At 42.1% G+C, this 19,778-nt stretch overlaps 1 protein-coding gene across 1 annotated transcript in view; it reads right to left on the bottom strand.

Annotated features, from left to right (window-relative positions):
• DENND1B (DENN domain containing 1B) overlaps nt 1-7,525 on the bottom strand; it is a 157,037-nt gene extending 149,512 nt beyond the window's left edge. The window contains exons 1-2 of the mRNA XM_080624123.1: nt 7,456-7,525; nt 4,667-4,731 (exon numbers count right to left, since the gene is read on the bottom strand). Of these exons, the coding sequence (XP_080480249.1) occupies nt 4,667-4,731; nt 7,456-7,472 (82 nt within the window). The 5' untranslated portion in view covers nt 7,473-7,525. The remainder of the gene's footprint in view (nt 1-4,666; nt 4,732-7,455) is intronic.
• Between the last annotated feature and the right edge of the window lie 12,253 nt (nt 7,526-19,778).

Below are 19,778 nucleotides of genomic sequence, written 5' to 3'. Positions count from 1 at the left end.
GTATACCATATAGCATGAGGTGCAGTATAATTTTCAAGAGGCAAGAGACTGTCAGGAGAAGAGTAAAGTTGCTGTAGGTGCAGCTGTCATACAAGCTTGAACCAATAGCATCATGTAAGACTGTGTACTCAGGACAACTGTAACACTGCATTATTTCTGATACCTAGAGAGACTGATTCAACCCAAAGTACAAAAAACTTGCATCTTTTTACCATAAATCTAAAGAGCAATGCTCATCTTTAAAATAACACAACAGTTTCAACAACATTACTACCTGTTATCAAGTCATCCTCTGGGTCTGCAAGTAAAAATTTAATATAGAGGGCCAGCTGGTGATGTTAAAACGGGCACCCATTTTTGCTATTTCTTTTATTTTTTTTCTTGTTCATTAAGAAGTGACATAGGAAAGAGTTACACAAATCTGCAACTGCCTAGGAGGCAATGTAAAACCTTTTACTATAAAGTGCTACTGACACTGCAAGCCAATTTCACCATTAACAAATACTGGGCTGTTAGAATAGCTTAGCCCTGATATCCCAGTCACTGAGCAAACTCTGGTGAACAGAAGTTAATTAATCTCAAAGTTTTGCAAGAATTGGGTTATGAATTTTCCCAAGAAAAAGCTGTCACACTAACTAACTAGTTACTGTGTTTCAACACATCATGCTAATCAATGCTTACCATCCTGACCAAGCTGCCAAGGACTGGAAGTTATGTCATAGGCTACAATCTGATTTTGGTCCTAAAGGGATTTTTTTCTCCTCTTTGGAATATACGCCTCAACCGTCTAACTAAATATAGCTGAAATGCAACTTTCAAGGTTAAGCCTTTCATGCAGTGTAATATCAAAAGCATCACTTAGTCTGAAAATACAGATTAAATTCTGTATTGTTGAGGGACCCATATCCTGTTTTGTGCTAAGGATAGACACTGAGCCCCTCTAATAAGTAGATATTAATTTTTAAATATAACCTGAGCGAAGAATAAACAAAGCTTGACAGAAACAGTAAAAAATGTTACAATTCATGCTATTAGCTCAATTGAGTGCTCAATTGTAAGAATATTTATGCAAAGAGTACCCTTTTTTCTGTCCTGCTGAAAAATAAGAGTTAGAAGACCACTATTCTGGAAATGCTGTTGTACACTCTTGTAGTTTAAAACAGAGAAAGAGAAGCCCAAGATGATCTAGCCAGTCAGTAACAAAGTATTAAGAAATAAATATTCAAGTATGCAAGCTACTCTTAAATGACAAAAACACAGATATTCAATGAGTAAACAAAATTTTGATCCAGCTATAACTAGACATGCTATCATAGCTGAACCTGAAACCAATTCAGGAGCTACCTATGATACATGAATAGGTAAATTTATTTTAACCTACATGAAATCTCTTAGGCGCTTACACTAAATAGAAACCAATTTTGGAAATAATTAGTGGCACGATTTAAATACGCATTTTATTGTACATATAAACCTTACTGCATTTCATGTATGTATGATCCTTTATAGCCAGAAGAGCCCTAGGACTTTGTCAGATGTGAAAAATAAACATTCCTTGTGAGCTATGCTGTAATTAAGAAATTACTTAAAAATACTTTTCCAAAAGCATAATGATTTCAACATCAAATTTCTCAACATGTCACACTGTTACAAGCTTATAGTGTCCCCATAAAAGCATCATCTTATTAATAGCTACACATGCAGTAGGCTACCTCAAGTGTTATTTGTTAGAACAGTAACACACTGGCACATGGAAATTAAAATGAAGGAGAATGCACACTATAGCAAAGCCTGAAAAGAAAAAGCTTAAAGATACATGGGTCACATTAAGGTCTTCCTTTCCCCTAAGTCAGCTTCTCCTGCTGCTCACTCATGCAGGGAGATCATAATTTTGTGGCTGTGATATTTCCACAGCAACACTGGCGACAGTGATGTCGCAAATTCAGCCCTGACATAGCTTCAGGATCAAGTACAAGGAGCAGATGGGATGCGAGGGAGAAAGCCCTTATTTAAACACAAATCTCTTTCATAAGAAAGAAAGAGGCATGAGCAAAGAAACAGGTGAATGGATCATGTTTTCAAGTACGATATATTCAAAAGATTATCCTAGCATGAAAATCTATTTAAAGGCAAGACCTACAATACAGGGTAACTGCCAAATTTGTTAGGCCTTATAATAAACGAACCTTGAAAGCTCCCTGTCTAGCATGACAAGCCTTGTGCTCCATTTCTGAAGTGGTGTTGAAAACAGCACACTTTCGTCCCCTGTGAATTTCCTTTAAATAACTTTAACATTCAGATATATTAATTTGATACATCACCGTGCTCATAATACCATATGTAAATATGATGTCAAGCCCTCATCAGAGTGAGTTTGTTATCTGAATTAGATATAATATGAAAGAAATTAAAACAAATCCCAGATGAATCATCAAGTACAGCAGGAATATTCAGCCAGCACAATCTGACTGTTAAAAGGGGACTGCACTTTTGGGCTGATCTGTGGACTCATGTAAGAATCTACACAGTCTCCAGGAACCTCTCACTAGTTGACATACCACAGACTCCAACACTTCCAGTGTCAGACCTCCTTTCTGCCTTTGGCCACTCAGACAAACAGCAACTGAGCCCACGTGGGGTAGAAGGGATGATAACAAAAAGCGGAATAGAAGAGGGAACACCCTCAGTACAGTCACAAATACAGTCTCCACGTTAACTCAGGTCACAGTTCAAGGGCATACACAGATTTCTTAAAGACACTACTTTCCACAGAGGACAGCTGATGAACAGCACAAAACACCCACCAAGGGAGGCAGGGGAAATGACTACGAGCACATTTCAGGCATAGGCAGTCATTCACAGTGCTGCAGGTAATGAGAAGTGGTTTCTCATGGTAGCAGATGCAGAAAGGTGCAAAGCAAAAATCAGAAGTCAAAAGGGAGATAAAAACAAAAACCACAATTTTTTCAAGATGAAAACCTTAAAGGATTATCAACAGTCTAGCTCTCAGAAAGGAAAGAAAAAAAGGGAATAAAATCTTCAGGTTGATGCTGGGCTTAAGCCAAGATGCGAATGAGCCCCCAGGAAGGGATGTCAGGTGGAGGCAGAGAATAAATGCACAATGCAAGAAGGAAGAGATCAGAAGTCAAGTAGCTAAGAAGGGCTCACAGACAGCATCAGTGAAATTACTAAGGCAAAAACTGCAAAGGAACAGAAGGTAAAATGTGCCATGATGCAAGCCACAACAAAGATCAGAGTTAGGAAAGCCCATCTGATTCCCTAAACCATGACTATACTAACAGCAAACCAAAAAAGCAGGCACTAAAACAAAGGACACTAGCTGGTCACAAATAAAGTGAAAATACCCAAGGGCTGCACCAGGACCAAGATGTCATTCCACAGCTAAATGAACCATCTTATGAAGAGGAGAAAGATTAAAAAAAGCAGCCTGTTGAGACTGTCAGGAAGAGACCTAAAGAACTACCATTTTCCAGCTTTAACAAAATAGGTTTTGTAAATGTATTAGTCATGTACCCATGACACCACTAACAGAATTGGTGGCTGAAATTAAAAAAGAAAAAAAAAAGCAATAGAATCATAGAATAGTTAGGGTTGGAAAGGACCTTAAGACCATCCAGTTCCAACCCCCCTGCCATGGGACACCTCACACTAAACCATGCCACCCAAGGCCTAATCCAACCTGGCCTTGAACACCACCAACGATGGAGCATTCACAACCTCCCTGGGCAACCCATTCCAGCGCCTCACCACCCTAACAATAAAGAATAGTTTGGGGCTATAAACTTCTACAGGCTTCTGATGTGTTACAGTGATAAATTCTGTAAACAGTATTCATCAGCACAGAAGAAATATATTCATTTTTCAGGTGTAGTTTATGTTTATAAAATTGTGATTAAGATAGAGCTGTTGCAGACTAACACAACTACAACACAAACCAAACAAAACTTCTTCTCTCCCTGTGTTTTTCTAAGGCCAACAACCTCAGATGAGAACATGAACCGAGTTCCCCCAATGGACTTTCTAGAGGTCACTTTAATTTCAGCACTGGAAATACCATCTTCTTTTTACCCAAGAGGAAAAAGGCCTCTCTCAGATAACTCTTGCATTGCTACATCTCTTTTACTACATGTTTACAGAGACATGAAACTGACGGCTAATATAAGCTCAAGTCAGCACTCATTGCTGTTTATATAATGAATCAAACCAAAGCAGCTGCCAAACATGAGCTAGAAAGACCCTGTTGTTCAGAAAAGAACTTACTTTCTCCCTGTCACACAGATTAAAATTAACATTCCACTGACAGAAGTCAGTTGTTCTGCTAAAATCAAATCTTATGCAAAATTAACATTTCAAGACTTCAGAACTGTAGAAGATGCATTTAAAGTCCAAGCTTTGCAAGTATTTCTCTCAGAACAAAAATATTTTTACAATAGCCAAAAGGAAAATGGCTTGTAACAATAAAAACCCATGACAACTATAATTTAACACATTAATAGATTCTAAAAGGTAATAAAATAACCACAGTTGCTTTCTCATACAATCCCAATCCAAGAGCAATTCAAAACATAAGATGACACTAGATCAGGATGCATTTTTTTTCCCATCTCATTTCCACAAATAAGCATCAATAGGCAGGGTATATTACCTTCATTTTCAGATGCCTGGCATTTTACTTTCAGTACCAAATCAAAGGTACGTTCTGGATTTTCCCTAGAAGAAGCAAACAATTAATTGATTAATCACATATACATTTCAGATTGTATTTCTACTTTGTTATATCTTTTCCATTCTATTTGTACAGAATATCATTAAAATAAATTAAAACTTCATTAAAATAAAATTAGAAATCAGATTAGTTCTAAGGAAAAATAAAGTCACATTTGCCTGTACAGCCTTAAAAAAAAGAGTAAGGAAGATAAACAAGCTAAACTGTTCGATTTATTTAAGTGATACTGTCACTGCATTATACATCAGAAAGCTTTTAAGTCACTCCATCATACCATGACTAACAGTCAGGAAAAAAATGCTACTAAAATCCTTAACAATCAATCTGAAACATATTAACAGAGCCAAGGGCAGCCTTCTCTAGAACTACATTTTATTTCTACTTAATAGAAATAGCTCATCAATAGACTTCCACTGTAATTGCATGAATTGAGCCACTACCCTTTAAATGTATATGATTACCTCCATAAGGCTGAGAATCACTGAGCTGCTTCTTTCACAAGATATTGATCTTTAACTTTAAAGGCTGAATCTCAGGCATGATTCAGTGAATGAGAAAACATTAATGCAGTAATTAAGGATGGACACAACCCTGAGCTGGCCAATAGGATAGAACCTCCATATCTGCAGCAGCCATCATGGCCAGTGTGAAGGCCAGTACCTCTTTCACCTCCCCAGTAAATACACATCTGATAATAACAAACTGTATAGGCCAACAGCAATTCACACTCAACCTAATCCCAAACTAAATATTTATTAAAACAGATCTAAACACCATTACTCTACCACCCACCTCTCTCTACTTACCAAGCACACTGCTATTTATATTAAAAACAAGTGGTACAACCGCACCCATATCAATTATCTATTTAACCACATAAAAGACTCACGCTTGAACTCCCTTCTTGGGTGACACTCCCTCTGAAGAGAGCTGGAGTTTTAGGTAAATGAGAAAACCCAAGACTTGGTTCCAGGTTTCTAGAATGCTTCAAATACAGCAGGCAGCATATTAACACCCTGTTGTTTCTTTAAAGAAAGTTTTGAATGAAATCCAAAGGTGGAGCTGGGTAAAATTTCAGCTGTCACAAATTAACTGATTCAGTACATGCTTTCACAGACCTCACCACCATCACCAACTGAGATATGCAATTATAGTCTAATTCAGGTTATGGAGACTTTAACCTGCCTGTATCACAATCTTTCTTTGCATCGTATTTTAAAGCATTTAGCTGGGAAAACACTTTATCTACTGATCCTGTATGTAGGAGATCAAATTCTGCTCTGAGTTACAACAGCCTAAATCTAGGGTATTGGGGATTTAGTCTGCTATTAAAGCCCAGCCATTGTTCCTCTGGCTGGCAAGCAGGGCCAGAATGAAACTGATAAGGGTTGGCTTCATTGAGCCACCTAGAAAAGCGAACCACAGAAATGCTTCCCTTAAAAGCAGTGACATCTCCTCATGACATCACTCTAGCTTGGGCACTGGGTTTATACTCCCAGGCCATTTCCCCTTTCCTTTTCTCCCTAAACCCACCCCGCAGTGCTGGCTTTTTTAATGTGTACCAGTAAGTGTTACAAACACTGGATGAGTGATTCTAGCTCAACCCCAAGCTGAACTACCCTGAGAAAAAGGCTCTTTGAAGTAACACTGCCTTCTGTCTTTCACTATACGACTCGAAATCTGCTTTTGCAGAAAAATGCTCCTAAGTTTACTCTTCACATCCCACTATGCTTATAAGTGTCAAAAATGTGTCAAACTAATCTGAGCATTGTCAGACTGTCTCTCGTTTCCTTTACAGCTACACGGCTGCAGCCTGCTAATTCATCGTATATTTACAGGGACACTTTTCTGTCAATTTCCAAAACCCGTGTTTAACATCTTGTCAATTTCCAATGTCAGCAAGACCAGGGGCCGCTCCTGAATGGCAAGGCTGGATAGCAGCGCTTGCAAACACCTAAAAACCTTCATTTGCACCTGCCTTACAATAATGGCAAGAAGGTTTGCAGCTGCTGGAGAGATTCACGTTACCAGTCTTAGTCCGCCAGGCCCTGCAGGCAAGGTCACTGCCCAGGCCTGAGGAAGCTCCGGCGACCCATGCAGGGCTCTGAGCCCGCGCCGGGTGGGCTCCTCAGGAAACAGCTACCATCGTTTAATCATCGCCCTTCCCCGGCCACAGACCGACAGAGCACACCCTGCTCCGCCCGGCCCCGCACCTCTGACCGGCACGGCACGGCGAGGCCGGCGGCTGCAGGAGCGCGGTCCCCCCGCAGCGGCAGGCGGTCAATGCCAGGCCAGGCGCGCTGCGTTTGCAGGAGACGGCAAAGGGCGGCGGAGCGGCCGGGGGCTGGAGATACCTCCTCCCCAGGCTCCGGGCCAGCGTGGGGGGGCGTCGCCCCGCTCCCCCCGAGCCACGGGTCCCGCCTCGCCCCGGCCCGGCGCGCAGCGCCCGCTCCGCGACCCGCTGCCTCCCGCCCGCCCCGCTGTCACTCAGCGGCCGCGGCGCGCCCGGCCCCTCGCACGCTCCCGCCGGGTGCGCTCCCCCTTCTCCCCTCCCTCCATGCCCGCCCGCCTGCCGCCTGGCGGACCCGGCAGGCCGGGGCGGCTGCGAGGCCTACTCGCCGCCTGCCCGCCGCAGAGCTCAGCTCGGCCCGCCGCTCCTGACAGCCCCGCCGCGACCCCTTGCCGGTCGCCCCCACACACACACTCACTTGAACCTGCTGTCCATGATCACATCGCGGGCCCCCGGGGCTGCTCCAGCGCCCCGCGGCGAGAAGCGCCCCGCCCGGCAGCGGCGAGCGGGCGGCGCCGGCCCCTCTGCCGTTGGTGTCGGGGGCGGCTCAGCGCGGCGGCGGCGGGCGGCGGCCCATGGCTGCTCCGCTCCGCTCCCCCGGCTCGGGCCGCGACTGCAGCGGAGCGGCGGCACCGCCTCCTCTCCCCGTCTCTCAGTTCCTGTTGCAGTCGCTCTGGCACCTTCTGGGAAGCAGGAAGCTCCGCGGCGGCCCGGGGAGCCGCCGGGGCCGGTGTCACCTGAGCCCGGCGGGGGAGGGCCAGGGGGCCTGCCCCCGTCAGGGACAGGCGGAGAGCAGCCCCTGCCCGCCGCGGCAGGTGCGCGGGCCCTGGAGCGTCAGGCCCAGTTCGCGGTGGCTGCAACACCCCGCATGGGTGCCTGTGCGAACCCGGGCGGAGGCCCCTCGGAGGTGGGGTAGGGCAGCTAACAGGTACGACAGCAGCTCGGCCGGCACGTTCCACCATTTGGACACCATCAACCGCTGCAAAGTAGCTCCTCAGATGAGCCCGGAGAACGTGTTGGCTTGTACATCTTAGCATCCCTTTTACATTCTTCATGCACAGCGGGAAAGTGGAGCCTTGCGTGCTAGAGGTCATAAATGTTAATTTAACCTGCGGTAATCTGTTTAGCTTCTTATTTTTACCGAGTGCTAAACAAACAGTCTCCCGAACTGCTCAAGAGGTGTGTGGCGGGGGAAGGCACTGAAGTAAATGCACCGTCCCATAAACACACATTAAAAAGCTTTATACCCTCGAGTGTTTCCAGTGAGTTTGGAAAGGAAGGAAAAAGAATGCCGTCCTTGAGAGGCTTCCAAGTCTCATTCATCTGAGAGGCACTGAGCAGCCAAATTCCCACCTACACAAAGTCTCCCTCACCCAGCACAGTATCACTGCAATGAAAAAATGCACTAAATGGATTCTGTGGTACTGGGCCAGAGAAAAAGCGTCATTCTGTTCACTCTTGCTCAGAAACTAATCCTATCGACGGTTGAAAAGAAGAAAAAATCAATCCAATTATATATTAAACACGTAAAACAGTGCATTACTGAGGATGAAGAAAATCAAATATTCAAAAGTCAGGATATTACAAATACTAACCATTCCAAAGCGATATTGTTTTGGCTTCATTAAACATCCTACACACCTCACAGGATACAGATTAAACAGTAATAAAACATATAGAAGTGCAGTGAAAACTACTGAATGTTGCAGCAGAAACCTTAGCTTTGGGATTTTCCTGGTTTTCAAGTACTTACTTTCCCAGCCTTCATTTTGCAAGAGTTTTTGGCTGTGTTTTAACAGCCATCATTTGCAACTCCTGCTGTAGTAAATGAGACTGTTTGGGGTTTTGTATCCTTAACATATAGCCACGTGGTTCATGTAGCTCAGGGAGGGTGATAGAAAAAATATCAGATGTATATTTTTGTGTACCATGAGAGGCCTCTGAAGAAGGCAGCTTTAACTTGCTCACTGTTAAATTCTCTGATAGGATCAGCCTGAACTAAAGGGCCAGGAGAGATGAGGGAACAATGGGGAGAGTCAAGCAGGGACCCTCCTGCAGCAGCCCAGAGCTGCTCAGCTGCAGCCCCAAGGCAGGCTGTGTCCTGCACCTAGGGGTGCTGCAGAACCAAAAGAGCTTCAGTGGCAGGAAGTGAAGCTGAGTACACCCGAAAGCATACATGGGTAGGGAAACCACTGCAATCTTGTCTGTACATCTGTCTCTCTACCTCTCTTCTGCCCTCCATGTCTCTTCCAGTACGTTCTGCAAAGCACACAGAATTTGGAGCTCTGCTGCAAAAAAAAACCAGCCAATAATTCAGCAAGACTGAATTTGGATTGGGTGATTATTCAGATATTGAGATATATGTGGAAAAAAATCCATCTGAAGCATACCAGAAAATGAAAAAAAAATTGCTATGCTTCAGGATTTCAGTAAAACTGTGTTTTTGGATTACACTGACTTTTATAAGCCTACTGTGTGTTTGCATCTTTCTTCTCTTAAGCTGCTGATGCTTGCCACTTTTACAGACAGAAGAGTAGTCTGGTGGCCCTCCAGGCTGATCTACTGTGCAATTCCAGCCAACATCGTGGCATGGTGTCTATCTTGGCAGACAGGACCATCAGGTCACTTGGAACTTATTTTATCATAATTGGGGGAAAACTGGGTAGGGTTTCTTTCCCACAGTAAATGCATGCCTTGTCACTAGAGTAGATTGACTGGACACAGTGACTAAACCTGGAAGAGCAAGAAGAGTAGAGAAAGTTCACATTTAAAATAGAAGGCATATGAGAGAAAACCCTGTTGAGATGAGGCTCACATCTCTCAGAGCTATTATCTCAGACTTTGTGAAAGCTTAAAGAGACATCTGTGCCCAGATTGCTCTCAGTTCATGCTTTCAAGACAGTTTTGCAACCACAGCAGCTTTTAATGAAAGACAATGTTTTAGGAAAGGTGCTGGTGTTCAGAACCACCTCTTGCTGGCAACTTATTTTCAGCTCTTCTGTAAGAAAGGGCTGAGGCAGAAGGAGAAACTGAAAGAAAAACCTAAGAGATAATGCAAGGGTGGATTATGTTAGCATATTCTGAAGCCAGGAAAGTCTAGTTTGCTTTTCTTTACCTTTGGTTTTCCTTTCCAGATTAGAACCATGGAGCAAATGGTATTTGGGCTTTTCAGAGTCAAACATTCTACCAGGTAATCCAGAAGACACAAATATGTTTCTTAATGCTTTGCATAACATGAAAACAGCTGACCTCTGCCTAAATTCTCTCTAAAGCGTTAGCGTAGGGACTGATATACGAGGATTTGCAGGAGGTGGGGGTGATGAACATTTATTTCATCGATATGAGCAACTGTAAAACAGGTACTTTAAAGGTGAAGTTTCCTACTCAGTCTTAATTGCAGTTTACCAGTGGCGAGTACTCACTAGTCAACTTTGCAGCACTGTAATAACATAAAGGAGCCTTAAAACTGATGCAGGTATTTACAGATACTATTCAGCTCTTATGTGCTGTCAGTAAAAGAGGTCTCAATGTAAACTGAATTGGACCCACAATTCACAATTTTCTCCCAAACTGATTAAAGCTTAGCAGTAAGAGGCTGGGTGAAAAATATCAAAAAATCTACTTGATCTGAATCAGAGAAGGATGGAAGCGGCATAAGGGCAGCTCCATCTCAAAGGATCAACACAACAAAATGAGTAGCATACTTTCTAGTTTACAATCAAATTCAATATGGAAACAACAGGGGATGTAGGTTGAAAAACACCAAGCAAAGTCCAAAAACAAGCATCCACATCCTTTCTACTATGGAACAATCTGCCATTCTCTGCCAAATCAAAACCATGTGGGTTTGGGTCTATAAAAGTGATGCAGAGCAGGGCTAGGAACCCAAAAAGGGATATGAGAAACAGGCAAGAATTGGCCACACATCGCGTCGGTTGGAAATGGTGAAGAAAGAGAGAGAAGTTCCGTGAGAATCTAATTACGTTTGTAAAGTTGAAACCATTACATACACACATATAGTGATGATTTTTTTTGGCAGGGAGAAGGTAAAAGGAACAGAGAGAAGGGAAAAGCACAAAGCCTCTGAAGACAAGTATTCTGTTTAGCATTTAGCATGGGGGAACTTGAATCCTCCCAATGCAAAGTGAAAGCGCACATGCTTTGCGTGAGGAGATTCATAGGGAGTGCAAGAAACTGAATTTACTCCCAACTAACTCCAGTAAGGCTTTATTTTTTAGTTTGCTACCCAGTTCTGAGGTAGAAGAAAGCTCTCATAATCTTCGTAAGATGGAGCACACGTATTGTGAATTAAGGGGTCTTAAGTATTACTGAAGTCCTCCTTGGCCAGGTACCTTTCATTTAATAGCTAAATATACTACTAATAGAAGTAGTCTTAACTCTTAGCTGAAACCCATAAAGGGATTTCCTTCAGAACACCACTGGCAGAGCTTGCTGAAAAAGATGTTCTCCCCTGGGAACACAAATAGGTTTGTCAAAAACCAAAAAAGATGCAATTTCCCATTGTAGTTACAGCAAAGTATTTCTTGGAACACGTTCATATGATCAGCAATTTATACTTTGTAGGAAGCATTACTTCTTCATTCACTCCTGAGCCTTTTTGTACTGGGATCACTTTTAGTCTTCGTTCTTTCAAACAAGTTACAGTTGGTTTGTTATCTCAGCAGCTATCAGTATATCTTGTAACAACATAATCACCTTGTCAGACCTCACAGACTTGGAAAGCATCTCTTAGAATGAAATGCTGATCTCACTGAAAGTTTGCTGTTCATTTTAATGGTATCAGAGAATATGTTTTTATCAGCTTGTTTGAATCTTACGCGTACTTATCCCAAATTGTAATTGAATGACAATCTCCCTATGCAAAGTTCTCCAAACCCCCAAATTCACAAACACCAGTTTCTCCATTAAGCTTCTTAGCCATAATACTGTCATGAGACAATATTTAAAAGAGGAAATACTTACTTTTAAGAAACACCAGACACCTACATTAGGTCATTTCATAATCCAGCTTTAAAGATAGTCACTGATTTAAAATAGGTTTCTTGCAAGAAGGCTATGAAGTTTATTAACTTAATATGAATAGTAAATACATGTCTACAAATATTCTACATATTTATTGACTTCTTGCATGATCCATCCAAACACCTTTTTTAATCTTTCTATGTTATTCATTCAAAAAAAAAAAAATCACAGTCAAAAGCTTATGTTTTCCTGCTTAAGAACAGATAAGGATTCAAGGAAAACATGAGCAAAGGTGGCACCTGGAGAAGGAATAGACATGGCTGGGTAGGACTTTTGCATGAAGATTATGCTATGCTATCATTAAAGTTCAGGGGTGCAGCATTCTGATAAGTGTCATTGTCCCTTCAGCCATGCTGTGTGCAAAGGCTATTCTGTGCAAACACGCACTCACAGGTAAACACACTCATTAATTAATCAGTAAACTCCTGGGGAGAGATCCTTGCTTGGATAGGAATGAAGATTCTCAGGCTTTCTAATCAATGTGTCCTACCAAGAGCACTGAGAACACAGGTCTTCTTAATCAGGTCAGCTTTAATTGCAAGTTCAACAAAGGAGATGGAAGAACTTTTGTGAATGTAAGTTCAGACTACAGAGATGTAAGAACTAGAAGTTTAAATGATTACATGGCTGTATTAGTTCAGCATTTGATTTACTGGTAGTATTTGCTAATCCTCACAGTCTGATCCATAATACCTTTTGTTAGTTAGATTTGCACCACAATCTACTGAAGATGTGAAGTATGTAGCTAGTAAATATTTTCAAGCCTTTGCAAGGTTTAACCAGACATTCGCTTTACTTACGCAGTACTAATATCTTACCAGTGGCTTGGATGTAAATTAATTTAGAAAGAAAAGGTAAATAATAGTTTCATGCATACTAACCGCAATTCATAGACATTCTAGAAAATTATTTGGGTGCATTTCTGGTTCATTCAGACATGACAGCTGACAGAATCTAACAGTAGAATAAACCACCTTTCAGCTCTGTTGCCCAAATCCAGCCTTCAGCCTGCGAATACCAAGTGCTTTCCAGTGGATGTTGATTATTCATAGGAGTGTTTGAAAACAAGCAGTGGTCTTTGCCCAATTTCAGTTTAGATGCGAGTCAGGCACCTTGCAACCAGCTTCCCTGTTAGGCAGTTCTAGGAAATAAGACTGAAGGAGCTGTTCCCTTCTTTGCATAAAAAGAAAATCCCTCCAAGAAACATTTGGGAAACACTGATGGCAGCACTAAGGGAATACACCCTATTCTTTCCCACAGTTAGTGATTATTGTGGAGATTTTTTTCAGCCCCACAGATAGTTTTCTTAAGGATGAATTTTTTAGTGAAGCAGCAGGGTCAGGCAGCATCTTTCAATATGCATGTATTCAGTGGAAGGAAATCACTCGTTCAAGTCATTTGCAAGTAAAAGTTTCTTACCAGATTGAATGCTTGCTTGCTGTATAAATTCAGGTCTTCTGCCTAGGCAAAGGTATACTCCTCACATTTCTCAAATGTGTATTTGAAGTGTTATAGGTTGTAGGCTACCTGATGAACCTGGTACTCATTAAAACTGTCACGAAGCAAGTTGGGGGTTTTTGCCCATATTTGAAAGTTATATTTTAAAAAGTTATGTTTTGAAAAGTTCTATACAGAGCAGGAAGAAACCGATTTTTGTTATCAGCCATCAAAATTTCATACTGTTGTCATCTTCTGAATGTGGACTTGCGATGAGGCTAAACTTACATAAAGTTAGGAACTGAAATTCATTAAAATAAGGATGTGTTAAATGTCTATAAGCTCTTTGGGAAGCTGTCTGCTATGTCTATCAAAACAATTTCAAGCAGTAAATCAAGCAATACTAGACATTAAAAGAACAGTTTCCAGCTGTTTATTTGCCATACATTAAGGCCCTCTGTATGCACTGGCATCGTTATGAAAGAGTATATACTGACAGATGCTTTGTATGGAAATAGTTATTAAAAAAGCCAGTTTCTCAGCTCTGAACAGTATCTAATTTACAAATAGCCAATAGAGATGGTATATTTTTATACTGACTTGCATAAAAAAAGATTAAAAAGCACCACACAGTCTCACCTATCAGAATATGCTGCTGTCCTGGGTTCAGCAGCAGCAGTCATTTTTTCTCCTTCTTAGTAGCTGGTGCAGCGCTGTGGTTTTGACTTTTGGCCTGGGAATAATACTGATAAGGCCAATGTTTTCAGTTCCTGGTCAGAATGTTTACCCTGACCAAGGACTTTGTGAGTCTCATGCTCTGCCAGGGAGGAGGGGAAGCTGGGAGGAAGCAGAGACAGGATGCCTGACCCAAACTAGCCAAAGAGGTATTCCATACCACAGCACGTCATGCCCAGGATGTAGAACTGAGAGTTCCCGGAGGGGCTGGAACTCTGCGGGGTGGGGGTGAGGTACCGGTTGGTGAGCGCTTGTGTTCTCTTCCTTGTTATTTCCTTTATCATTATTATTATTGGTGGTAGCAGTAGTGATTTGTGTTATACCTTAGTTATTAAACTGTTCTTATCTCAACCCGTGGGAGTTGCATTCTTTCGATTCTCCTCCCCGTCCCTCCAGGAGCAGGGCGAAGAAAGGTTGGGTTGGGAAGTAGACTGCCTGGTTCTGATTTACAGCCCGGGCTTAAACCACGACAGCTGCGCATCATCCCTAACCCACATTCTAATATTGCAGCTGACATAATATGGAGCCCACAGTGGCAGCCTCTTAGGCCAGAGATCTGTCTTCTTATTTTGTTGCGGGTGCTTTGCTCATAATGAATTGCATCAGATAATCCTGTAATGCCAACCTTCCTTCTTAGGAAAAGGCATATTTGCTCTAGCATAAAATCAATAAATATTTTTTCTATGAAAGAAAAACTATATCCCTGTGCAATATATGAATCCTAATGTAGGTACATAGCAAGCTTTTTGAGGAAGACTTCCTACAATTCTGTTGCCTTAACGCTTTGCTATTCAATTGGATCGCAGGTAAATCACTGAAATATCAAACACGTCTTCTGCAGGTTTCTTCATTCAGAGCTGCTGGAACAACTGACCAAGTTATCCTTGTGCTAAGTAACTTCTAGCAGCTCAGACAGATGGTTTTAGATCCCTATATGTATTTGCCATTTTGACTTGCCACTGAATTGAATGCTGAAGGCAAAAAACTGATTGAGAGCACAACAGATGCGTGTGTAACCTCCAGTAATTACCTAATACACTAAACTGCCATAATTACTGCTATGCTTACTGAAGAAATTATTGAGTTTAATATCTAGCTAGAATGAGATGGGAACAAGGAAGTGACAGATCCAGAAAAGCAAGGCCAACGGGCTATCCTTGGGACAATACAGCCCTTCATGATACAGATGATGACTTTAATTACTGGAGCTAGTTCAACTTCCTACCCTAACCACTGGAGCTGTAGATCCAGTTTAAGAGCAGAAGAATGGTAGGACACCATACTATTCGGCATTTGAAAGGATGTGCTTGAGAGAGTTCAGAAAGATGGCAACAGCTATGTTGTGGAGCCACTTGAACCATTCTATTTCAGGGCTTCATTCCTCACTGGTGTAAAAGGGAACGTAGGGTACTCAGCAGTTGTCAAGTGTTGCTTTAAGTCTGAGACGGCATCAGGCAATTCTGTTCCCAGAGTCCCAGGCAAACAAAAATCATACTGATATTACTTACTTTGCACAGAATCCTCCATCTGTTGCTTTTCTCAATAGTTCCATTAGAAAGTAATTTTGCTTCATACTCTATTATTAGCAGATGTTGGAGCAGAATAATGTGTACATGTTCCTGAGAATTACAAACATTGCTAAGTGTAAACCTCCATGTGCTGTCCTAGGACTTGCATTCTGACTCTGCACCAAAGTACCTCACTGCCACACAAAGTCACACAGGTGGGAAAGGACCTCCAGAGGTCACCTTGTCCAGTATCCTGCTCAGAACAGACTGGTTCTGAATATCTCCAAGGTGAAGGATGCTGCAGCCTAGCCAGCCAATCTGTTCACTCGAGGTTTTGACCACCTTCTCAGCAAACAAATTACTGATTCAAACCAGAATTTCTCATGTTCCAGATGATCTTTACTGCCCCTTGTCCTTCCATTGTGCACCTCTGAGAAGAGTCTGACTCCATCTTCTCTGCACCCTTCCCTTAGTAACTTCAACAGGGGAGTTCCTCCTAAAGTCACCTCTCCTTGCGGCTTAACAAGCACAGGTCTCTCAGCCTCTCTTCCTTCACAAGCTCCAGCCACACAATATCTTGGCAGCCCTCCACTGGGACTTGCTTCAATATGTCAGTGTCTGCCTTGTGATAGGGAGCCCAAAACTGGACAGAGTAAACAGAAAGACTGACAACTTCTCTTCAGCAGCTGGCTGACCTTTGGTAAGAGAGCCTGGAGTGCAGGCAACCTTTTTTGCTGCAAGGTCATGTTGCCGACTCACATTCAGTGCCTTGTCCACCAGGTCTCCCAGGATTTGTGCTGCAGTACTGCTTTCTGGCCAGGGAATCCCCAGGCTGTATTGCATCAGGGTCTTGAGTGAACTCCCCTTTCCAGGATTTTAGTTGGTTTAGGAGTTTAGTTTACCAAGTGCAAGGACAGCCCTTTTGCTGATCTGAGATGTTTGTTGGGAAGAAAGCTGGAGGCAGCCACAGCAAGGGCCTGCCTGCCTGCCTTTCCGTCCCTTGGGAGCTGCTTTCAAGCTGAGGCTCTTGTGTTTGACATTGCAGCTGTGCTGCAGCTGTGTCAGTGCCCAGTCTTGTACCTCCCTGATCCTGACCTGCTGGCTTTGTTTCCTGGCTTGACCTTGAACCTGCCTCATCACAACAGACTTGCTGGGTGGTCACTGGACCAAGGCTGACATTGGTCACTGTTTCCAGGCACATGCACAAGAAGCTCTTCTTGTTGCCCTTCATATCCTTTGCTAATTTCAGCTCAGCTGAGCTTTGGATTTTGCAATTCCTTCTCTGCACACTCAAGTGGTGTCTTTTACGCAGCAATCACTGCTTCCTCCTTCAGTGTGCTTCCTTTCCACATCTGAGCCCAGTCAGCAGCGCCCTCTTCATCCAGGATGATATTCTACTATGCTTACTTTACTGTCTACATATTGCAATAGACTACTCTTAAGCTCCTTGCAGACTTACCTGCTCTCCCAGGCCCCTTTCCCCTCCAGGTCTGTCTTCCATGGGAGCTTGCAGAGTCTCACAGTGATTGCAGCCAAGGCCACCGTTGACTTTCACCTTTTCAACCAGTTCTTCTTGTTTGTAACAGGTCCAGTAATCAGTTAATTGATCACCTGCTTCAAGAAAACGTCTTCAATACACTCAAGAAACCTCCTGAGTTGGTTGTGCGCTGTCCTGTTACCATTCTAGCAGACATCAGGGTGTTTGAAGTTCTCTATGAACACCAGGGCCTGTGATAAAGAGGAGTTCAAATAAAACACAACTAAACAAAAATTCAGCTTTGTACATACAACATATTTAGACCCCAAATATCCCTGCAAACACATTCTGCAACACCAAAGAGAAACTTCATCAGGCACACTATAACATGAGTAGGAAACACAGCTAGAGCTATGGTGCAAATGCAGTCAACACGAGAATGTAGATTGACATGATGAGACTAAGCCTCCAAGACAAGAGCTTGAGATATTAAGCAAGAGAGCATCATTCTAAATCCTAAATTTGGTGTTGACCCTGAAGAAGCAGGGATCATGTCATCCTCATTATTACCACTTCTGGAAGCAGTTATCTCTGAATGTTTCTATCCAAATACTGACTTTAGCAACACATGGGATCTGATGGACCATTTTGAAATGTAGTAGTCTTGAAATCCTCATTTCCGAAAATCAACTTCTTTATTTTTGTTGCAATCTCCTGAAAAACAAAGCAAAATTATTGTTCAAGGACCTTTTATACATTAACATATAATTGCACTATGTAAGAGTCCAGGGGCATGCTCTTTCTGCTCTATAATCTCCTCAGTTTCTTTGATACCAGCTGTTAAAACAGGGTATTTTGTTTCCAGGCTTCTATGGCAAAGCATTATGGATGTGCATTTCAAAAAGCGTTGTGAAAGCTGTTATCATTCAGCACTTCACAGTTTGCTCATCTCATCTGGTATTGATTATTAACATTCAACTTATCTGTGTTAATCAGGGCTGGGCCTGTTCCACAGAGTACAAGCCAGTCAATCTCAAATATGCCAAGTGAAAATATCTTGGAGAGCTTAATAAATATTCCTGGTACCAGCATTTATATTAACTTAAGTATATCCACTACTGACACAATCGATTGCAATCATTTGTTCCACTTTTCCTACTAAATTGCAAAATATTTTGCACCCTTTTTTCCTCAGATAATGTATAATAAAGCTTGGCAAGTAGGAAGACACAGGGAATAGTTTTACAAAACAATGTCATTTTCCTTTTTCACAGAACATATGTCAGCCACTAGCAGACTGAGGAGATCTAATCCACATGAGAGTTCCTCAAATGTGCTACAAAATACAGGCAGAATCTTGCAAAAGAAATTTCTTTCTTCAACTTATAAGCTTGGGATGACAATAATCCATCATTCAATAGTTAATTAAAACTTAAAAAAAGAGACAGAATTCCTTCATCTGTTTTCCACAATAAAACTATGGGGTATTTCCAGGCACTAGTTAAGAGAATAAAACTTGTTTTGAACTGTGGGACCTGTTTAATAATCTCCTAGTTTAGCCTGAAGACATGATATACTGCAATTCTGATGTGATGCAACTTATTTTGAGTTTTGTAATCTACAGCGTGTACTAAAATTATGTACAATAGAAAGTGTACTATCAGCCTACTGATGTTATAGAAGTTGGTTTTATAATGAACCCAGTAAGAGGTGCTTGAAATAGTCTAACTGCAGTGCCCGTGAACTTATTCAAATGCTTGCGATTCCCTCTGCTGTTCTTGTGAGACTGCCTCTCTTAGATGTTATCACTGAAAAATTTCTCATCATGTGGTCATCAACTTGGAACAACTGTAACCCAGATAAATAATTTGCTAACGTAGTAACATGTTATGCTTTATTCTAAGATGGTTCCTGGACTGCTGAGGAAGTCAATCAGTATTTTCAACAAATCTGGCCCTTATCCACAGAGTCTCCTCTGATCACACAAGTTATACAGCAGAGGAACACAGTCATCTACTGCTGGTAAATGTAAAGACATCTAACCCATTTGGGTTTGGAGACATTCAGAAACAAAGAGAGCAACCTCTCTGTACTTCTCAGACCAAATACTTGCAGGCTTTTACTCCCTGCAACAGAAGAATCAGTGCAAACTACCTTTAATATATGCAACAAATCGGCATCCCTCCAGTACATCTGCTATGTTCCACTATGCATGAAATGTGTAACTTGAAATAACCACTAAGTATGGAAGTGCATGGTTCTGATACTGTAGCTGCTCTCACTAAGTTCATCCTGCAGTTCACGTAACCACCCATACTAAAACCAATTGAGTTAACTAGGGACAAGCAAGGGTGTTGAGGCAATTCCCTTCTCTGTTTCCTGGTGACTGTGTTCACAGTTAAGCATCTATGAGAAAGCATTTACAGAACCAGGCCATGGAAACATCTGCCAGAGATTTTTTCTTGGTACCATAAACCCTGAATCTACAATCTCCTCGCAGCCTCCAAAGCAGCTGTATTGAAAACATGTGTCCTGCAGCTG

This window comes from Psittacula echo (genome assembly GCF_963264785.1).
Source record: "Psittacula echo genome assembly, chromosome: 7".
Taxonomy (NCBI): Eukaryota; Metazoa; Chordata; class Aves; order Psittaciformes; family Psittacidae; genus Psittacula; species Psittacula echo.
Note: the sequence above shows the minus strand (reverse complement) of the source record. Positions and strands in the feature narration are given on the sequence as shown.